Source organism: Prionailurus viverrinus, unplaced genomic scaffold, assembly GCF_022837055.1.
Source record: "Prionailurus viverrinus isolate Anna unplaced genomic scaffold, UM_Priviv_1.0 scaffold_53, whole genome shotgun sequence".
Lineage (NCBI taxonomy): Eukaryota > Metazoa > Chordata > Mammalia > Carnivora > Felidae > Prionailurus > Prionailurus viverrinus.
In genome coordinates this window covers 1,680,695-1,702,286 of record NW_025927616.1, presented here as the reverse complement: position 1 = coordinate 1,702,286, position 21,592 = coordinate 1,680,695, and the positions used below count along the sequence as shown (strand labels likewise).

At 44.1% G+C, this 21,592-nt stretch overlaps 1 protein-coding gene across 8 annotated transcripts in view; it reads left to right on the top strand.

Annotated features, from left to right (window-relative positions):
* ENAH (ENAH actin regulator) overlaps nucleotides 1–21,592 on the top strand; it is a 137,425-nt gene that overhangs the window by 57,878 nt on the left and 57,955 nt on the right. For all 8 annotated transcript variants that reach the window (XM_047848117.1, XM_047848122.1, XM_047848121.1 and 5 more), the window contains exons 2-3: nucleotides 10,976–11,141; nucleotides 19,932–20,109. In XM_047848117.1, the coding sequence (XP_047704073.1) occupies nucleotides 10,976–11,141; nucleotides 19,932–20,109 (344 nt within the window). The remainder of the gene's footprint in view (nucleotides 1–10,975; nucleotides 11,142–19,931; nucleotides 20,110–21,592) is intronic.

Below are 21,592 nucleotides of genomic sequence, written 5' to 3'. Positions count from 1 at the left end.
CTGGCCGAGGCCACAGTCCCAGCCAAAGTCACCGCCGGAGGACCTGCTTCGAGGCCCCTTCACAGAGTTATTGGTTGGATTCAGTTGCTTGTGGGCTGTTGGACTGAGGCGGGGGTCAGTTCCTTCCTGCCAGGTGACCTTGTCACGTGGGCCTTTTCCTCAAGCGGAAGCCACTGTCTTTGTAAATTGATCTTGGGAATGATATTCCATAACTTCTGCCATAGAATGGAAGCAGGTCGCTGGGTCCTGCCCACATGCAGTGGGAGAAGATTACACGATGGTGTGAGTACCAGGAGGGTAGGGATCATTGGGAACCCTCTTTCTAGTCCTTGCGGGGGCCAGAAATACATGGGAGTGAGATTTTACAGCCAAAGTTTAGAAGAAGGAAGAAGTGGCTTGTCAGTAACAACCCAAAGAGATGTCTTAGAAACAAGTCAGAGCAGTGGAGTATCTCCAACAAAGGAACATAACAAACCTTAAAGTTTTTATTGTAACAAGTTAGATTAGTTCTGTAAGATGTCCTCCGTTTTCTTTAGTAAAATTAAGTTTTTTAAACTTGTGTTAATACAACCTTTAACCAAATGCAAGTGAGGTGAACATAGTTTTATTCTTTGCTGGACAGAAATACTTTCTTACATTTTAAAAATATTTAAAACTATTATGTATATAGGTTTCATTGTGGTAAAATATATATGACTAAATTTACTATTTTTGTAATTTTTAGGTGTGTATTCAGTGGCCTTAAGTATGTTCATATTATTATGTACCCGTCACTGCCACCTGTTTCCAGAACTTGGTTATCATCCCAAACTGAACTTTGGCGCATTGAATAATCAGTCCTCATCCGTCCCTCCCCTCAGCCCCTGGCAGCCACTGTTCTCCTTTCTGTGAATTTGACCTCGGGTGCCTTGCGTAAATGGAGTCACACAGTATTTGTACTTTTGGGTCTCACTTATTTCACTCAGCATGACGTCTTCAAGGTTCATCCATGTTGTAGTGCGTGTCAAGATTTCATTCCTTTTTAAGACTAAGTAATATTCCGTTGTATATACAGTTGACCTTGAACAGCACAGGGGTTAGGGGCACCGAACCCTCCTCGTGTAGTCAAAAATCCGCGTATAACTTCTGACTCCAAAACCCTTTACTACTATTATAACCTCCTGTTGACTGGGAAACCTGACAAATAACATGAACAGTTGATTAGTGCATATTTTATATGTTATATATGTATTATATGCTTTAATTCTTACCATTAAGTAGGCTAGAGAGAAGGAAATGTTAGGGAAATCATAAGGAAGAGAAAATACGTTTACAGGATGGATCGTCATGTATCAGAAAATCCCCACACAATTGAAGCCCCTGTGTTCAAGGGTCAGTTGTATGTGGATTCCCTTCCCCTAGCTTCAAATAAAACATTACATAAAATATAATGTGGAGACAGTAGAAAACTTTGAAGAGGTAGTTTTGTGCGACTAATAGAATTGAAAGACTCTGTTATTCAGGTAGAGTGGCCGTGAGCCCGTACTCTGAAGCAGACTGGCAGCTCTGAACGCCCTTTCTGTCTCAATTTCCTGTCTGTACAATGGGGATATTGACAAATACCTACCAAAGAAGGTTGGCAAATAAATGGATTAATAAAGGCAAAGTACGTAGAATAGTGTGTGGCACTTAGTGCTGTATTCATATATTCGTATTTTTGTTAGCATCGTTTTCTTCACAACACTGGCTCAGTAATTAAATACCTGTGTCACTGAAGTGTTTCTGGGTTTTAGGTCTTCGATAACGTAAAGAGATTTGGATTCTTATGACTATGACTTTTATTATTTTTTATTTTTATTTTTTTAGAAGTTTTATTTATTTTTGACAGAGTGCAAGCAGGGGAGGGGCAGAGAGCCAGGGGGACAGAGGATCCCAAGCGGGCTCTGTGCGGGGCTCGAACTCACAAGCCATGAGAACGTGACCTCAGCTGAAGTTGGACACTCAACTGGCTGAGCCACCCAGGCGTCCCATACTATGACTTTTAGAGGGGGTGTGTCTGTCTGTACAAGGTACTATGGGGAGTAACCCGTTAATATATTTTCCTTCATTCTGTTAGGATTTTTGTGCATGCAGTGAAGTCATATGTTAAAACATAGGCTCTGAAAATAAGTTTGTCCATGGATAGTTGTAGAGTGCAGTCTTCTGATGCAGTTGGTTTTAATATTTTTATAAAAGTAACATTTGCTTGGGACCCCTGGGTGGCTCGGTCAGTTAAGTGTCTGATTCTTGATTTTGCTCAAGTCATAATCTCAGGGTCGTGGGATCGAGCCTCATGTTGGGCTTGAGAGCCTGCTTGGGATTCTCTTTCTCTCTTTCTCTCTCTCTTTCTCTTTCTCTCTCTTCCTCTTTCTCTCTCTCTCTCTCTGCTTCTCCCCGCCCCACGATAAAAAAAGAAAACAAAACATTTGCTTTACTTTTGTTACCTAGTCTTCTTGGGTGCCCCAGAAGAGGCGGGGATGGGGGGGGAGGGGCGGGCTTGAGTTTCCCTGTGCTCTTTTGTGGTGAGGCCAGATCTGCTTCCATCCGTGCCCAGTCCGGGTGGCCCTTGAGAGGTCCCCATCACCTCACTGCTCCTGCTGCTTCCTGCCCCGCATGACCCCCTTTTCTTCTCTCCCCACGGACTCCCGTTCTCGTGTTCTCGAGAACACCACGATTGTGCCTTTTCGTTTGCTCTGTCACTCCTCCCTCTCCAGGGACGCTGTGGATGGAGTCCGGCTCGTTTTTGTACTTAATTCAAGTAGGAGGCGTTCATGGTGGAGGCCGGGTAGTACATAAAGGTGGCTATAAAGACCATCCTCGTGACTCCTGAAAACGCATGACCCCATGTAGAAGTAAGTGCCCCCTTTCAGCTACTTCTACATTTTACCCAACCGAATGAGTTCTCCCTATTTTAAGAGATTTTGTTTCAGCCTACAGGAATACCCAACAGATTTGCTCACACATTTTCTAACACATGCCATCTTGCCTTAGATGTACTGGTCGGTGACTGGGTCAGTTATTACGCCAGATTGCACGTGTGCTTCTCGCGTGCTGTGGGACAAAGAGTTGAGTAGTGACACACTGGTGTTTTTACTTGCTTTTTTAACCTTGGCATTTCTTAGAAAGGTGCACAACTGTGCGGTCTTCTCGGGAGGGTTTGCCTTTCCACGTACTTGGATCCGCTGCCTCCCAGACGGTTTTCTTGCCTTGCAGAAAACGGATTGCTGCCTTTATTTTATCTCTGTCAGTGGCATTGACATCTCTCATGTGTCCCTCAGTGTCACAGCTGTGACAGCGGCACCTGACTGTTACTAGCAGGCAGCTCTCCCCCTGAATCTTAGCAAGTTTTTCGTGAAGGAGAAAAGCTTATTTAGCATTTCCTAACTGTGCCCTAAGCTCTCCAGCCCAGGGTGACCTGCCCTGGTGGTAATGGTAATGGTCGGGTAACCGAACTAGTTGAAGTGTGGTGTCCTTAAAAATGATACGTGCCTTTAAACGTCTTAGTCTGCCTTATAACGCACGTGTTAATTCTGTACCCTTTTTCTCTTAAGCTTTTCATGTTGGTCTGGTGGTGAGAATTCTACATTATTTTTTTTTTTCCTAAGGCACACCCGTGTTCTATCGTGCGTTTCGGCTTTGGTTTCTGGAAGGTGGGAGAGAACTGGGGCGCACGTGAAGTGTTCTGAACGTGAACCCTGCCAGACCCGGGTGAGCCCTCCGCCCTTGATAACGTGCCTCACAGCTGTTGAGTGATTCAGACCTTGACAGAGACTTTCCGAAACGCTCAACCTAATTTGGTAGGATTTCTGTGTACTCGCACAGTGGCAGCTTAATCAGTTGCACAATTGTGAGACAAATACAGTCGGAATGGCTACATTTGGGCACAAACACAGCGGACTCTTGATCAGGACACAAGGCAACTGCTGGGAGAAGAGAGTGGGGTGTGGGGAGCCTCCCGGCTCTGGCTTTTGAGTGCTGATGATAGGTTTTACAGCCAGAAAGCAGAGGGCTTGGTAGGTTGTCCATATGGGTATTGAAAGTAAAAAAAGGGGGCTTTCCCTCGCATACTTCAGGGTTCTTACCAAAACTTACATTTTTTTTTTTTTTTTTTACTTTTTTCAATTACTGTCTGTCACTACTTTTCAAGTCACTATTTTTAACAGATCTTAACTAGGAGAGGTGAAAAGATACAGTGCTTGCCCTTCAGGGGTTTAGTATGATGTTGGTGGAGAGGTGGTGCACATAGTGGGTTGTGAGAACAGAATGGGTGAACTCCTTTTGTGGGGGTAGGGGGGCAGGAAAAACTTTCAAGAGGACGTGACACTTGTGTCTAAAATTGGGGGGCCAGCTGAGTACTAGGCAGAAGGCATTTGGGAAGAGGCAATGTGCAGGTAGGTAACGGGACAGGCAGGTGCAGGGTGTGGATATATGGACAAGGATGGCATCATGGTCACTGTGCTGTTGGGGGTGGACTGTTGTGAACACAGATGTGTCCCCAGCACTAGGGTGGTGGAGTGGTGCCTGGCACATTTTACATGCCTAATACATATGTGTGTTTAAACATTTTTAATTTTACTTTACGTATTTTTTAATTTTTATTTTTTAAAATGTTTATTTTTAAGAGAGAGAGACAGAGAGTGTGTGTGAGTGGGAGAGGGGCAGACAAAGAGGGAGACAGGATCTGAAGCAGGCTCTGCACTGTCAGCAGAGCCAGATGTGGGGCTCAAACTCACAAACCTTGAGATCATGACCTGAGCTGAAATCAAGAGTCGGATGCTTAACCGACTGAGCCACCCAGGTGCCATTAGTACATATTTGAAACAAAGAAAGGATGTTGAGGAACACAGAGGTCCAATCACCGTGGGCCTTGTCTGCAACGTTAGGAAGCCAGAGTCTGTCCTGAAATGAGTCTTTGGAATGTCTTAACCTGAAGAGTGACACGATCAGTCTTCACTTAGCAAAATGCCCCTGCAGAAGCGTTGGAGGAGGGAGTAAGATGCAGTCAGAAATACCAGTTAGGAGACTGCTGAGAAACTGGGGAGGGCCCAGAGCTTCTGAGCACTGTGAGCAAAGGGAGCTAAAGAATTTAGAAGTTCATCAGGAAGTAGAATTGGCAGGCCTTGCTGCCGAGTTGAGTGCCTGGGCGGATGAGGGTAGGGAGGATTCTGGAATGACCCGTGGGTTTGCAGGGCTGCTGGATCCTGGAGTGGGGAGCCAAGAGAAAAAGCACTCTCGTGATCTGCTGGTGCTTAACATCACACAGGTGTTCTTCCAGCTGGAGTGCATAATCTTTTATAACTGAGATGGCCTAGTTCCGTTTTACTCTGTGCCCGAGGAGCTGTGCAATATAGGCGTGAACGGTGTTTGTGGAATTGAATTGAAATCTAACATTGTTTTGCTTTCAGCCTCTTTAATGCTTGACATGTTACGGAATTGCAGGCTTGAGCAAAAATATTGACATCAGAGCAGAAGATGGGAAATCCTGTCTTAAAAATTTGCAACTTTTGGTGTAATTTCTGTTTTAATATTTTATTTTTTGAATTACTGTCATCTTAGTTCATGGAATGACTCAGTATCACAACAGACCAGGTGCTAATTCTCTTTCTCTAAGAGGTTGGTTGTATAGTAGAGGTTGTATAGTATAGCCTAACCGCGGGTTAGGCTCTGTGTTGCATATTGGGGATTTCAGGGGTGCGGAAGGCACATTTATATGTGTGTAAAAATAAATAAGTGAATTGGGACCATGACTTTCAATGGTGATATGCACATGGCGTTGCACCCCATACTCCTTACCTGTAAAATGCTGGGTATTGTCCATTATCTCTTCCTGCCTCTGCTTGTCCCCTCCCTCCCGCCGTCTCCTAGCAGCAGACTCGTCTGGTGCGCTTCCGGCCTGGGTTCGCGTGCTGCCCTCCCCGTGCCTCCCCACGCGCATGGCCCGCACTGGTCTTCATGCCAGCCTGAGCGGCTTGAGTTCCTGTCACCTTCCTGAACTCTTTCTTGACACAGTAGCTCTGGTCCGCTTTTAAAAACGGAAGTCATGTTCTGCTTAAAGGCCTCAAGTAAAATCCCGGCCCCCTCTTGTGGCTCAAACATCTCAGAGAGTCGTCCTGGTTGAAAGATCACCGAATGCTATGGCAACTCAGCGGGACCCCAGAAACACTTCTCAGAAGGGATGATACTTGATTCAGGCCTTGAGGAGTAGGATTTTGTTGGGTGAAACTGCACTGATGAGGCACTCAAAGAGCGCCTACTGTGTGTGAGGCACTGTCATAGTCATGCTTTATTGACAAGTTAATGGCTAACGAGTGGTGTCTTTGAGAAGTTGCTGTTTTCAAAAATTGGGCTTTATTGCAACCTCAGTAAGTGGTGTGTAGGAGAGTAACCCAGCAGTCCTTAGTCTGCTGTTTAAACCCTGGGACCTATGAGAATAGAATTTGGCATGCCTTCTCTACCATCATGTAGTTTCGTCCCAGAAATTCGGCTGTATTCAGAAATGAATTACCTGTTGAAGCCACAAAATTGTAATGTAGTGTCATGGTTTTTATACCATGGTTTTTAAAATACCAAAATTAATATTAGGAAGATGAAATATCTTCCTAATGCATTTGGTCATAAAATGAAATTAAAAAAAAAATTTTAATGTTTATTTATTTTTGAGAGAGAGTGAGAGAGGGAGACACAGAACTCGGAGTAAGGTCCAGGCTCCGAGCTGTCAGCACAGAGCCCGACGTGGGGCTCATACCTACGAACTGTGAGATCATGACCTGAGCTGAAGTTGGACGCTTAACCCACTGAGCCACCCAGGTGCCCCTGAAATTTTTATTTATAACTAATTTAGTGCTTGATCTTCACAAAACTGTAGCTTAGTAAAATATTAATTAATATTAATATTAATCTTATGTGCAGTTCCTTTACTGACTCAGAATGTTGACTTCGACTAGTGTTTATTTTAGAGGCTTAGTATAACACAGATAGAATGGTATTAGAAGGGTCATAAAATTTTTGTCTCTTTTGCTTTGCTTTTGTTTAGATCTTCATCTTAATTTTTTTTTTTTTTTTTGACTCTTCGGTAGCTTTGGTACTTAAATCTTTCACTTTTCCCTGAAAAACCACACATATGTATATAATTTCAGCAATTTGGAAGTTTACTCGTTTTCTCAGCTAAAATCCTAGAGAAAGCTAGAAATCTATCAGAAAAATCTGTAAGCTGTTTCTGTCAATTCTCCATTGCTCATATATACACCCACGTATAGGCAGTTCTGTCGTGACTGAGGCCAGTCCTACTTGAAAGCAGACCCTTTTAAGTATTTCACTGGACCAGGGAGAAATGGGGAAAAAATAGACTGTGTTCTAGAGAATTGTATAGAAAGCTAGTTATTACATTTACATTATTACATTACATGATTTTTATTTTGAGATTTTTAAGTTCCAGAATATTCTCATTTTAATAAGTTGCTGTGATGTTTCCTCCCTCCCCCCACCCCCCATCTCCTCCCTGGAAAGTAGACCAAAATTTTGTCAGCCGATTGTAGATCCATCCGGTCTATTTTTGAAGTCTGTGGGTTCATGAAATCCAAAACTGGGTACCACTGGCCTATTTTATGCTCACCTTTAATCGGAGCTGGTGTCTGTGTGGTTTTCTTCTTGCATCAACCAACCGCCAGTTCCATTTTCCAGCACCAACTGGGTGTCCCTGTTCAGTTCACTTCTGACACCCTCTGGAGTTAGCGCAGGTGCCATAGTTAAGGGCTCGGTCCCCCAGGACTGGCCCCACTTCAGGGACCAGCAGCCAATGGGCTCCTTGGGCTGCCTGCACGTTTAATTAACGCCTAGCTGACCACAGATTCTGCTGTTCCCACCACCTCCCTTCAAGTTCAGTAATTTGCTAGAATAATTCCCAGAAGTCAGAAAACTGCTCGGCTTACTATTACTATTCTTTGTTTTGTTTTAAATAAAGGACATAATTTAGGAGCGGTCAGGTGGAAAAACTGCATAGTGCACGCTCTGGGGCAGGCACAGGGCTCCCGTGCCCTCTGCCGGCTTGCCGCCCTCCCAGCACCTCGGGGTAAAGCTTGTCTGGGTGTGTTTGTAGAGGCTTCGTTATGTAGGTGTGAGTGATGACATGATTGCCCACTGGTGAGTGAAGTCCGTCTCTGGCCCTTCTACCTTCCCCGGAAGTGGGGGCTGGGGTGGAACTGAAAATTTCAACCCTCTAAGCGGGCTGGGTATTTCTGGCAGCCAGCCTCCATCTTGAAGCATGGAGCCACTATTAGCATACCAGAGACATGCCTGTCGCCCAGGAGATCCCAGGGCTTTTAGGAGCCCCTTACCTGGAACTGGGGCACAGACCAAGGGATGTTTATAATGGCAGAGACGTCTGTCCAGTGAGGACAGGCCCTCCAATGCTGTGGAACGGAACTGGAAAGATTTGGTTTGCATTTGTCACTAAGAATTCCAGCGGTCAGCGCCATCCCTTCTTGTCCCGGCCTTGCCGTGGCTTCCCTGAGCGCCCGGTGGTTTCCAGGACGACAGGGTTATTTGGGCATAACCTGTCCCTTACAGCTTTGCCACATGGCCGTGTTCCTGTTACCCTCTCTTGGTGCTTCTTGGCTTCGTTTAGAGCTGGATTTATATTTTTGACATCTCATTTTGAAGATTTCCTTTCATCTTCATTAGGAAACTAGTCAACTAATTTTTGCATTTTTGTCCTTGGCTACCTGGCTGTGTCCATCTGGCTTTGTTTCTGTGGTTGTAGCTTTCTCAGGGAAATGGAGGTGAACAGACATTTGATTGCTAAGTAGTTTGTATGTGTCTTGATTGATCAAGGATTAGTCAAAGCTGTTTGGTCAACTGTGTGCTTCAGTATTTGGAATGTCTCCAGAAACCCATTCTAGAGCAGTGGGGAAGGAAGATGGAGGTAAAAGTGGGGGCATCTCTTGCTTTTAGATTTCCTACGTATATTAAAAAAATTGGGGTGGGGGGAACGTCTGGGTGATTTAGTCGAATGAGGGTCCAACTCTTAATTCTGGGTCAGGTCATGATCCACGGTTTGTGAGTTTGATGCTTGCTGTCAGCGCAGAGCCTGGCTTGGGATTCTCTCTCTCCTTCTCTGCCCCTCCCCTGCTCACTATGTATCTCAAAATAAATAAACTCAAAAAGAAACAGACACTTTTTTTAGGCATGGGATGATTTAATATACAACAAATGGGGGTTTATTGCTTTGGCTTATATGATCCCGCTGGGACTTCTGGAGGAGATAGTGTATTTTGAACCTTAGGAAACATATGTCCCGAATACTAATTTTTGAGAATGGGAAAATACTGTTATGTATTAATTTACAGATTTGTTATTTACGATTAATGGTAGATTTGTGTCTTGGATTGTATGCTGTAAGGAGCACTTTGCCTAAGCTTGTTTCACATAATCTTTGTGCAGCGCCCTGTAAATGCTGTCACTTGGCAAGTATTTCTGCTGTGAGCCATGAAGAGATTTCAACTTTTGAGCTGACAGGTGCTCTTTAATTAGGCATTTAGAAATAACTCACACTTTTTGTAATTAACTTGTTTTTATTCCCAGAACTAGTTTACCAAGAAATTTCAGTGCAGCATGAAAGTTTAGACAGTACCACTTTATTTCAGTGTTTGTGCTGCACACGTATTGTTATGAGTTCGTTTTTGTAAAGTTTCTCTGATGGAAAGGTAGAAATAGTGATGACCTCGCTGTTCTGAAGCAACCGTGTCGCTCAGTGCTGTCACCCCAGTGGGTCTCCCCTGATCTTCTGTCGTCACGTCACATGATAAGAGTAGAACACAGGCTATTGAGGGACGGGGCAGAGGTGTGAGTAAGAGGGGAGGGTCTGAGAGTGACTTGTTTTTGAGGATATTGGCCAAGAACCCACACTGATAACTGTTTAAAATCTTTGAGGCTAAAACTGGTAGAACGGGCAGTACTTTTGTTAAGGGTAAGGTTGGCTGAGCCACTGGGAGCACCTCCACTGGTCTCCGCTTTAAGCATCAGCTAAGTCTTGGACGTGGAGATTGAGTCGTTTTAATTGGTGTGGCCTAACATAACGTACCTGTTGTCTTCTGTTACCCACTCTTGGTACTTGATTTCTAAAAAATAAGATATGGTATGAAGTAATAAAATTCAAATCAGCCCTTTTTTCCCCAGTAGTATTATAGAATATTTAAAAGATGAACCTAGTACATAATATGAAATTAAGATCATCTTTACATTTTACTTGTGTATCTCAGTCTTACTTGGTAACAAATAATGGGAATGAAACTGAGATTTAAAGATCCTTCCTGGAAATTAGTCTTTTCTTCTTTAATGTTTACTTATGAGGGTTAGAATCTAAAATCTCGAGGCATCTTTAGAAAGGGTCTCATTTTACCTTCGCATGTTTAAATGAACATGGGATGTTGTCTTGCCCACGTGGAGTCAAGGACTCAAGTCACATTGCCATCAGTTGATTGTCAGTGGCCACTCCATATCTCACGGACCGGATGGAAGTGGTCAGAGTTTGTTACGTTGGCCTTGCAGCAAGCCCGATGGTAAGAATCACCTCTCCAGTAAAGAGTGGGTAATCACAGGTCACCAGTATTACAAACATACGTGCAGTTGAACGATGACGGTTAATTTATATCTGTGGTTGTGTTCAGTTTGACGAATGTATTAGATACTCAGTGTATTAGAGTCGAAAACATTTCTTGTGTTTCTTATTTATGTGCTATTCGTGGATCCTGACTTCCCGCCGGTCCCACACTGCACTTCAGTTTTTGGTCTCTTTTGCCCCCTTAGACTCTACCCATCGAGGCCGGAAGCCTCTGTCATGTTCCCCGTTGTTCTAGCAGCCAGTGAGGCACTACTTGTGGGCTCACTCTGGTTTGTAGAGCTGAATGGGAAACTTAGCATATTTTAAATGTCTTAAGTTTGCATGTTTTATTTTTTACAGTGAACAGAGTATTTGTCAGGCAAGAGCTGCTGTGATGGTTTATGACGATGCCAACAAGAAGTGGGTGCCAGCTGGTGGCTCAACGGGGTTCAGCAGAGTTCACATATATCACCATACAGGCAACAACACGTTCAGAGTGGTGGGCAGGAAGATTCAGGACCATCAGGTAAGGGTCTCTTACCTTCTAGTGAAAGTCGTGTAGAATTACAGAAGGACCGTAAAGTAGTCCGCAGCCTGAAGGAGCTCTTGGCAACTACAGCCAGCCTACTCCGTGTGGGAAAACTGGGATGGGGTCGCCTTCCCACCCTGTCCGCCTTGGATGGATGAGGATTTAGAGCTAACTGTACAAAAATACAAATACGACTTTAAATTATGAACATTCGTTAGATCTTCTGGCCTTCCCGCTAGCTTGGTTTGGGAATCTCAGGTAAATTTAGGACCAAAAAAATGTGAAATACCACTTAAATAGCAGGTTGTATGTTTAAGGAATTCATTTCCTGCCAAAGGTGTGGGGCTAGAGGAGGGAGTTGAAAATGTTAGTAACTTCAGCAAATACTGTAAATTCACGTATGATGGAAACATTGTGGGTTTTAAGATTGCTGGAATAGTTGGGCTTTTGTAATTCGTACCTGGGATGAAAACTAAGCCTTTCCTATTTCCCTGTTCCGGATTTCTCAGAAAGGTGACTGCACTCCCTGATGACGTGATGTCTTGGGTCTCAGCGGACTGCGAGCAGAGGTAGACAGAGGGAACGTGGGTGGGGCCTCACCAGCGCCAAGTATATGCGAACTGCAGCAAGAACTTGTATAACGGACAGATTTATGAAATACTTTTGGTTCTGGTAAGATGGTGGACTCGACCAGTGTCAAACCCATGCAGGAAAATAGGAAATTTCCGGCTGAGTCCTTAACTAAGGAAAGGCCGGTCCCCGGGTTTCTGCCAGGAACCCTGGTGTAGTGTGCAGACAGGTGCCGCGGCAGCCTTGTGTTTCAGGATGGCAGTTAAGAACTGTGAATAGCTACGGACTCAGGTCTGTCCTCGGTGTGCAGCCGCTGTGGGCCTGCAGGAGGTTGGGCTTTGAGACCTCTGTCTACACGGGGTGGAGCTCCGCGCTGGGCCACACGCCGTCGTCAGCATAGGACGCAAAGGAGTGTGGATTTCTCTTTCTTCTTTCTTTTTTAAAGTTTGTTTATTTTGAGAGATAGAGATAGAGAGCGAGCAGGGGAGGGGAGAGGGAGAGGGAGAGAGAGAATCCCAAGCAGGCTCTGCACTGTCAGCACAGGGCTCGAGATCGTGACCTGAGCCGAAATCAAGAGTCAACGCTCAAGTGACTGAGCCACCCAGCTGTCCCAAAATGTTTGGAAACTTAGAAACACTTCTAAATTCATGACGTGAAAATCACATCATTATGAAGAGTAAAAAATGTTTGGAAAATAAAAGACTTAGACTTGAGTGACAGGATGTGATATATAGAAACCTCTGGCACATCTAAGCTGCCCTCAGATGGACAAATCTTAATGGCGAGCTTGGCCCAAAGAAAACAGAAGGAAATAGTAAAAATATAAGGAGAAATTAACTAAATAAAAAACGTAAATAGAAATCATTAACCCAAAAGCTGTTTCATTGAATGGAAAAATTGGTAGAATCAAATAAAAAATGAAAAGTTGCAAAAAATAGTAGGATTGGAAAAGAGATGTCATTATAGTTACGGTAAAGAGATCAACTGTATCATAAACAGCTTTATGCCAAGAAATGGGTCATTTTGTAGAAAAATACAATTGACCAAGACTGGCAGAATAATGGAAAGACAGACCCACAGTCAGTAGTTAAGAGTCTCCCCCCAAAATCTAAAAACCAAGGAGGGAGGGAATCTAAAGTATTTATAAACAAAATTTAAAAACCTTTAAGTAGTTACCTGTTTTATACAAACTCTTCTAAAGAGTAGTATTTTATGAGGTTAGTACAATTTTGGTATCTGAAACAGAACAATTTGAGAGAGGAAAATTATATGCCAGCCTCAGTTATGAACACTGCCATAGATACAAAAGTCCTCAATAAGATATCAATGGACCAAATGCAGCAATGTATATGAAAAAAATACCACCTCTTAACCAAATAAGGTTTGTCTCCATCTCAGTAATGTAAGGCTAGTTTAACATTAGCTAATTTTTTAATGTCCTTTACCAGGAGAAACATGCAAGAAATGAGAGATTCAGAAAAAGCATTTGATAAAATCCGTACATAAGCATCTCAGCATATTTGGCATAAAAATGAATTTTCTTAAGCTGATAAGGATGCATTGTATAAACCTACACCACACATCTTACAGGATAGTATAATATTGGGGGGGAATTTCCATTAAACTCGGGAATTAGTTGAGGATTTCAGCTTTCGTCATTTTCATTTAGCATTGCAGAGGCGGAGGTAACCTAGTGACATGAATATGATGGAACACAAGCTATACAGATTGGAAACAGAGTTGACCTTATTCACTGAAGTACATAAAAAATGCCAAGCAGCTGCAGATAAAATATGAGAACTAGTAAGATTGCTCATCATGGTTGCTGGATGTAAGAGCAGTTTAACTAGCAACAAACAACTTGAAAATACAGCTGACCCTTGAACAAGCTGGGGGTTAGGGGCATCGCCTCCCGTGCAGTTGGAAATCCATGGATAACTTTTGACTCCCCCAGAGCTTAACTGTTAATAGCCTACTGTCTACTGGAAGTCTTTTTTTTTTTTTTTAATGTTTATTTTTGAGAGAGAGCGTGAGCAGGGGAGGGGCAGAGAGAGAGGGAGACACAGAATCAGAAGCAGGCTCCGGGCTCTGAGCTGTCAGCACAGGGCCTGACAAACTGTGAGATCATGACCTGAGCCAAAGTTGGATGCTTCACCGACTGAACCACCCAGGCACCCCTAGATTGGAAGTCTTACCAATAACATAGTCAATGAACATATATTTTGTAGTTTATATGTATTACTCATTTTGTTCTTAAAGTAAGGTGGGGCAAAGAAAATGTTCTTAAAATCATGAGGAAGAGAACATACACTTACAGGACTGTAAACAAGACTGTTTTGGAAAAATGTTTGTGGGTAAGTAGACCCATGTGGTTTAAACCTTTGTCGTTCGAGGGTCAGCTGTATAATTTTATAAAGATATTGCTTGGAGTAACAAGAATGATTACCTAAGAATAAATCTAATAAATAATTGGTTTTCCAGAGTACCTTGTTATATTTTTCAATGGTTATCACTAGTAAGAGCTGTTTAAAAAATCACCTACTCCTCCCCCCCCCCCTTTTTTTTTTTTGCTTCCCACTTGGTGCTTCCTGTGTTCTGGGCACCGTGCTTGGGTTTGCAGGAGGGCGGCGGTAGGGAATGGGGGGGAAGACAGGCGGTGAGTGGTTTCAGCCTGGTACGTGCCATTCGCAGCACAGAGAGGTATACAAGAAGGATGTTTGCTGAGAAGACAGGGAAGAGGGTCGTGGACAACTTCGCAGATGAGATCAGGTGTTGAACCAAGGAGACCAGGAAGAGTTAGGCGTTCAGTGCACAGTGTGCTCGTTAGGGTCCGGCGGGGAGTGGGTGAGCACGTGTAGGATGGAACGTCACGTTAATCTAGAGAATAACCCGCGCGTTATTGTCAGGTCCGGACGTGAGGGCGCCCCTAGTGGACACCCAGCAAACACTTAGTGTTAAATGAACACGCGGGCTTTCCCTTACTTGTGAAGTTTGTAGAGGAGTGCCCGGCTGGCTTAGTCAGTGGAGGGCGCTCTTCTTGATTGCAGGGCCCATGAGTTCAAGCCCGATGTTGGGTGTGGAGCCTACTTGATAAAATAAAATAAATGAATAAAAAATAAAGTTTCTCGAGGTGATGTATGGCACTGCCTACCCTTGAAAGTTAAAAATGAATGAAGCAATTGAATGAACGTGTTAAATTTCTCACAGTGGAGAAAGTGAACCAGTGATGACATAATGTGATTTAAGTTAACAATCTCCCCCCCTTCTCTTAACATTCTGTTCCTGAACAAAAAGTGAATGTGGCTGTTTTGTTTTTTTTTTGCCTGAGCTTTTCAGACCGATTGCCAAGTAGGGATACAGACCCACCTTGCGGTGAGACTTACACCTTTATGGATGGCTTGTGTGTGGCCCCCCACCTCGATGCTTATAAACATCACATGACAAAAGGCCATCCTCTTTTAAATTATGGTAAAGTGCACACAATGTAAAATTTCCCATGTTACCCAGTTTTAAGTGTACGATTCAGTGGCATTAAGTGCCTTCACAGTATTGAGCATCACCCCTGTTCATCTCCAGAACCATTTCGTCCTCCCACACTGAAACTCCAAACCCGTTAAATAGGAAGTCCCTGTGTTCCTCTTCCTTAGTCCCTGGCAGCCTTCATTCTATCTTTTTTTTTTTTTCCTCTTTTTTTTTTTAATGAGTTTGATTATTACAGGTATTTCAGATAAGTGGAATGAGACGGTATTTGTCGATTTATGTCTGGCCTATTTCACTTAGTATAAGGTCTTCATATTTTATACATTTTATAATATAAGGCCATATTTTAAAAATAATTTCAAGTTTGGGTATTGGTAGATGAGGTAACATAGAGCTTCTCTGTGAGAACTAAAACCATTGGACAGAATGTTAAGAAGAAACTGTGTTTGGAGAGCCTACATGACAAAGAAGAATTCTGGGTCCAAGATCAGAAAGAAGTGAGAACCAGAGAAGTGAGCCCAGCTTCAGACCTCTGAGTCATGTCTTGGTTTTGAAAGAGGACTGAGCAGAGCTTTTGGCAGACTCCTGGGACCAGCAGAACAAAAATCCAAAGTTAGGGCCTGCTAATGAGGGGAGAGCTTTCTTGGTAATCCCCAGGCTGTGATGTGGGACCCAGAAGCCCTGTCCTGTGGGAAGAGGTTTGACTCGGAGTGAGGCTGGCCTTTATGGGAACTGAAACCCAGCCTGTAATCACTTCGTTCACTGTTGGATGAAGTTGACTTCAGATTGTTAGTTTCCTAGCTGCTTGCCAGAAGCAAACATAAATCTTCCCTGGAAAACTAGAGCATCATTGTGGGTCTCAGACTTTCCATACAGTTGTCCACGCACAATGTCTGGCATTAGGTCAAAGTAACCAGGCATGTGAGGAGACAAGAGGAGCAGTAATAGAACAGATCCACTGGGAGTCCATCCAGTTAGCTGAATTATCAGAAATTGACTTTAAAATAACTAATACTAAATATATTCAGGGAAATAGCACAAAGGTGAGAATTTCAGCCGAGAACTGGAAGCTTGAAAAAAGAACCAAAGGACATTTCAGAATTGAAGAATAACTGATACTGACGGGTCAGTGATGACTATGACGACAAATTAGTAACAGCTAAAAAGAATTCGTAAACTGGAAGACAGATCATAAGAAAATGTTCAGACTGAAGCTAAGACACTCGGGGAGAGAAAAAGATGGGCGTGTAAAAAAGAGCTTAAGAGACCCAGGGAAACAAAAACTAATTCCAAAAGATATATGTACCCCTACGTTTATTGCAGCAATACTTACAGTAGCCAAAATGTGGAAGTAACCCAGGTGTCCACTGACACACGAATGGACAGAGAAGACGTATGTGTACACGGTGGAATGTTACGCAGCCAGGAGCACAGAAGGACATTGCTGTTTGCAGTGACATGGATGGAACTGGAGAGTATGATTCTGAGCAAAAATCTAATCTTTGTTTGTTTATTTTTGAGAGAGAGACGGAGCGTGAGCAGGGGAGGGGCAGAGGGAAAGGGAGGCACAGAATCTGAAGCAGGCCCCAGGCTCTGAGCTGTCAGCGCAGAGCCCGAAGCGGGGCTTGGACTGATGAGCCGCGAGATCGTGGCCTGAGCCGAAGTTGGACGCCTAACCGACTGAGCCACCCAGGTGCCCCTGAGCGAAAATCTAGTCTTAACCCAAACCTCAGTGTGGTCCTAAAACAGAAACTGTGACCCTTGCCTTCAACTCTGCCCTCTGGAGAGGTCTCTGCACTGTGGGTGGATAGGCCCCTGTCTTCTCCTGGGTCCGAACCCTAACCCAGCCATGGCTCTGGCCCTACCCAGGCCCAAATCCTAGGTCCGAGGATACAGTGGATTTGGGACACGTGACCAACACAGGATTACTCCGCCAGGTACACAGAAAGACACCGTGCCATTTGCAACGACCGGGATGGATCTGGAGGGTAGGGACAAGATGAATACCATAGGGTTTCACTTACATGTGGAATCTAAAAAACAAAGGCTCGTGAATCTTGAGAATAAATGGGGGTGGGCGGGGGTGGGGGGTTGGGCGAAAGAGGTGAAGGGGATTAAGGGAAAAAAGACCTAGTGAATATAGTGGAAATTGTGTGTGTAATTGGGGGCCCGAAGGAGAGGAGACGATGGAGGGCAGAAGAAAAACTGAGGAGATCATGAACAAGAATTTTCAAGTTTGTAATAGAATGTCAACTTAGAGATGCTGTAGACCTAAAGTAGGTAAATGGAAAGAAAACCATCTAAACCTGTCCCGTCGCGAACACCGGACGCTCACGCCTCGCAGCGTGAGGCCTGCGGGCTGCCAGTGGAAACAAGACTGAAGCGAGCGAGAGTGGTCAGCTGACTGACCAGCTGACCAGTGGCAGAACCAGCAAGAGCTAGGAAGGTACTGGGCTTGGAAGAAAACAAGTGACCCCTTCAAATTCTGTACCTGATAGAAATCCTCTCCAAAAATGAAGGTGAATTAAAGACACTTTCTGACAAAAATGGAGAGAATTCATCACGAGGAGATTTGCATCGAAAGAAATTGACGTTCTAAAGCGTGTTTTTTGGGATCAGAAAGGGTCCCCTCAGAAGCCTGGAGAGGGCAGGAGGAATAAAATGCAGCAGAAAGTGTAAATGTGGGCAAATCCTAAGCGATCAGCTGTTGCATAAGTGTGACAGTCATGTTTTGGTGCCTGTTGTGATCTCTAGGGCAGCCGCTAGCACAACAGCGGTGTGACTAGAGCTGGCAGAAGGGTAATAATAATTAAGTCCAAAAGAAGGCAGGATGGATTTAGACGCACATTTATATGAAACATCGTAAGTGGACTGGACACTCCAGTGAAAAGCAGAGACTGGCAGATGGCATAACCGACACAGAACGAATCGTGTGAATACAGAGCCGTGGCCGCACACAGGATTGAAGATAGCCCTGGAAGAATGAAGGGCAGAGTAAGGAGGACAGCACTCCAGCGGCAGTCAAGGCTTAGGAGAAGCCTACGATGAGGGAGACACTCTCCTTTTGGCTCACAGGTGGGCATCTGACCAGTAGAACAAAATGGAGCTGTTCAGCCACCTGATTTGTGGAAAGTAGAAACCTGAAGCACGGTTAATAGTGCCGGATCGATTGGACGGCCATCCTGGGAAGGAAACTCGAGCCTTCTCTCACACCAGAGGCCTAAACCGTCTGCGGGTGGATTGGAGATGTAACTCTGGAAGTTAAAATGATAAAGCTCCTAAAATAACACGGGATAGTATTTTCATGGTCTTGGGACTGAGAAACACTTCTTAAGCAGGTTATAAAAGCATTAACTGTGAAAGGAAAGGAAGGCTAATTTGGACCGGATAAAAGTTAAGAACCTCCATTCATCGGAAGACACCGTTAGGGGAGAAGATATTTGCAGCACAGGTAACGGGGGTCTTGTTCAGAATATATAAAGGACTCTTACAAATCAATAAAGAAAAAGATGGATGGCTCAGTACAAAAACGGGCAAGAGATTTAATTAAAGCAGTGTTGATAAAAGAAGGTATCCAGAGCGCCGTTACAACATGAAAAAGCACTAAATCTCATTAGTGATCAGAGAAATACAGTTCCAATAACGTGGTGTTGTTTGTGCACTCGTGCAAGCTGTCGCATGCTGCCAGGGGAGTGAAAATTGGCAGACCCAGTTTGGAATGCCACGTGGAGTTTTTCGCTGAAGCCGAACGTATCTTTGGCCCGTGACCACCCCGCTCCCGGGTATACGCCCGACAGAGTGGGTGCTCATGTACTGGAAGACGGAAGACGTGCGGGATGTTCGTGACATCACTGCTTTTAATAGCGCTGAGCTGCAAGTAATCCAAATGTCCAGTACTGGGAGGATAGGTCAATAGGCATGGTCTGTACGATGGAGTGCCACCGAGCAGCAGCAGCGGGAGAGGACAAAGCACAGCCGCTCGCAGCGGACCGATGACGCCCACACACAGTTGTACTTGAGTCATGTGCCGTGAAGTTCAGAAAGCTGCAGGCCTGATCTGGGAGGTGGAACTGCGCTAGAGCCTTTGGGAGGTGGAGCATTTAGGAAGGAGGTTTCTGGTGTTAACATCCTATTTCTCCATCAGGATTTTGGCTACGTGGGAACGTTCACTGAGATACGTGCTTACGTTTTGTATGCTTTCTGAATTGATGATGCTTTATTTATTTTTTATTTTTTTTAATGTTTGTTTATTTTTGACAGAGAGAGACAGAGCATGAGCGGGGGAAGGGCAGAGAGAGAGGGAGACACAGAATCCGAAACAGGCTCCAGGCTCTGAGCTGTCAGCACAGAGCCCGATGCGGGGCTAGAACTCACGGACCGCGAGATCATGACCTGGGCCGAAGTCGGACGCTCAAGCGACTGAGCCACCCAAGCGCCCCGATAATGTTTTAATAAACGTGTTAAAAATATATTTAACGAAGATACGGATTTTCTTTTGTCCTGCTGATTTACTGTTTAAAGGCCAGACCTTTGTAACCATCAGACAGCTCACTTCCGTCAGACTGTTATTTTTACAGGCTGATTTTACCATTGATAGTTGTTGTAACCAGTTTTCTTTCGTTTTGTTTTGTTTTGGCCAAGGTCCATCAGGACCAGTTTTGAATGAGTCTATCCAATCAGGATTTGTTGATATTGCCACTTACTGGGTTGACTCTATAAGGAATTACTGTCTTTTAGGTCGTGATAAACTGTGCCATTCCTAAAGGGTTGAAGTACAATCAAGCTACACAGACCTTCCACCAGTGGCGAGACGCCAGACAGGTGTATGGCCTCAACTTTGGCAGCAAGGAGGATGCCAATGTCTTCGCAAGTGCCATGATGCATGCCTTAGAGGTGTTGAATTCACAGGAAACAGGTACGGTGTCCAGGCTTACTCATTTCCTTGAACCGAGGTGCCATGTGTGTGTATGTGTTAAATAGATTTGAAATAATTCTTGAATTTTTGTTGTTTTCCACAGAAAGGTGAACTTTTGTTTGTTGATGCTAAACGTAGAGCCTGAAGATAGTCTTAATGAGATTGGTTAGTTAGTAAATTTGTAACCCTGTCATTTGTAAATGAGTTATGCTCATTCTTCTCTAGAACCTCAGCTTTTGTTGCACGGATGTGAGGCTCAGAGAACGTGCAGTGGATAGAAATTACATGTATTTATCATCGCACCTCGTATGAAGACACAAGTGTTTTCTGAAACACGTTTTTGAAGCCACTACTGAGCCCATGAGCCTCAAGTAGGACTGGGTTTCCCTCATCCTAGTAGGCAAGAACTGGATTCTGGAAGTTGTTTAAAGGTTTTTAGGAGTGCCCTCAGGTGGTGCAAGCCATGAATTGCATTTCCTCTGACACTTGATGATGGTTAAAGATCTGCAGAGATAATTCACTGTAAAAGCCCAGGATTTAAAACTATACAGGTATCAGAGACAAGCTGTGTTTTAATTTTGGTCCACAGAATCGAAAACGAAATACACCAATGTGTGGTTATCTCTTTGGGGAGATAGGTTTTATATTCTGAAAGTAAGTGTCTTATGTAAAACAATAGAAGTACAATTATTCTCGCCTTTGTTGTGTTGTTAGTAGTGATCTTGATGATATGAATGTGCTATCAACAAAATTTGTGTATTTTAAGAGGGGAGAGAGATTAACTTTGGATATTCTGTTGAAGGTACAGAGTTTGAAAACCTAGCATAGATATGTTAGATACCTTATTTATACCATGCCTTATCTAGCCCATGTGTTAGTCTATTTCAGATACGAATTTCAGAGCAAGAAGACAGTTGGGAATCTTGCCGAAACTACGTTCTTATGCCTGTAGATGGTTTATGTTAGATCTTTTGAGGAAATTAAGATTTCTGCAGATAATCTGTACATAGCTCTTACATCCTGTCGATCTGAGAAAATGGGCCTCTGGAGCCTCTGATTTGTCACTAAGTGCGGAAGATAGCATGGGATCGCTTGCCGGTGTGCACGGTCCTGGGTGTGGATGGTCCGAGTGCCGCCGGTGGGGGTCCCTTGGGGGCGCTGTCGCGGGCACAGTGCTGCTCCTCTCTCGTCATGGTCTCACCCTAGGGAAGAAGCCAGAGTTGTGACCCTTCGCATCCCACGAAGAGGCCAGCTGCATAACACATAATCCAAGGACCAGAGTGTGGAGGGGGTATGTAGACAGTGACATTCGGCTTCGCTGTGTTTAAAACAGACGAGCAGTATTTTTATTTCTCAACCTTCAGAAGAGTGTCGGTGGACTTACATTAGGAACTGAATGCTATCGAAGTGGTTAAAAGGATTGCTTTTTATCTTGTCACCCAGGTTTTTTTTAATTAAATGGAAAGGATTGTTTTTATCAGCA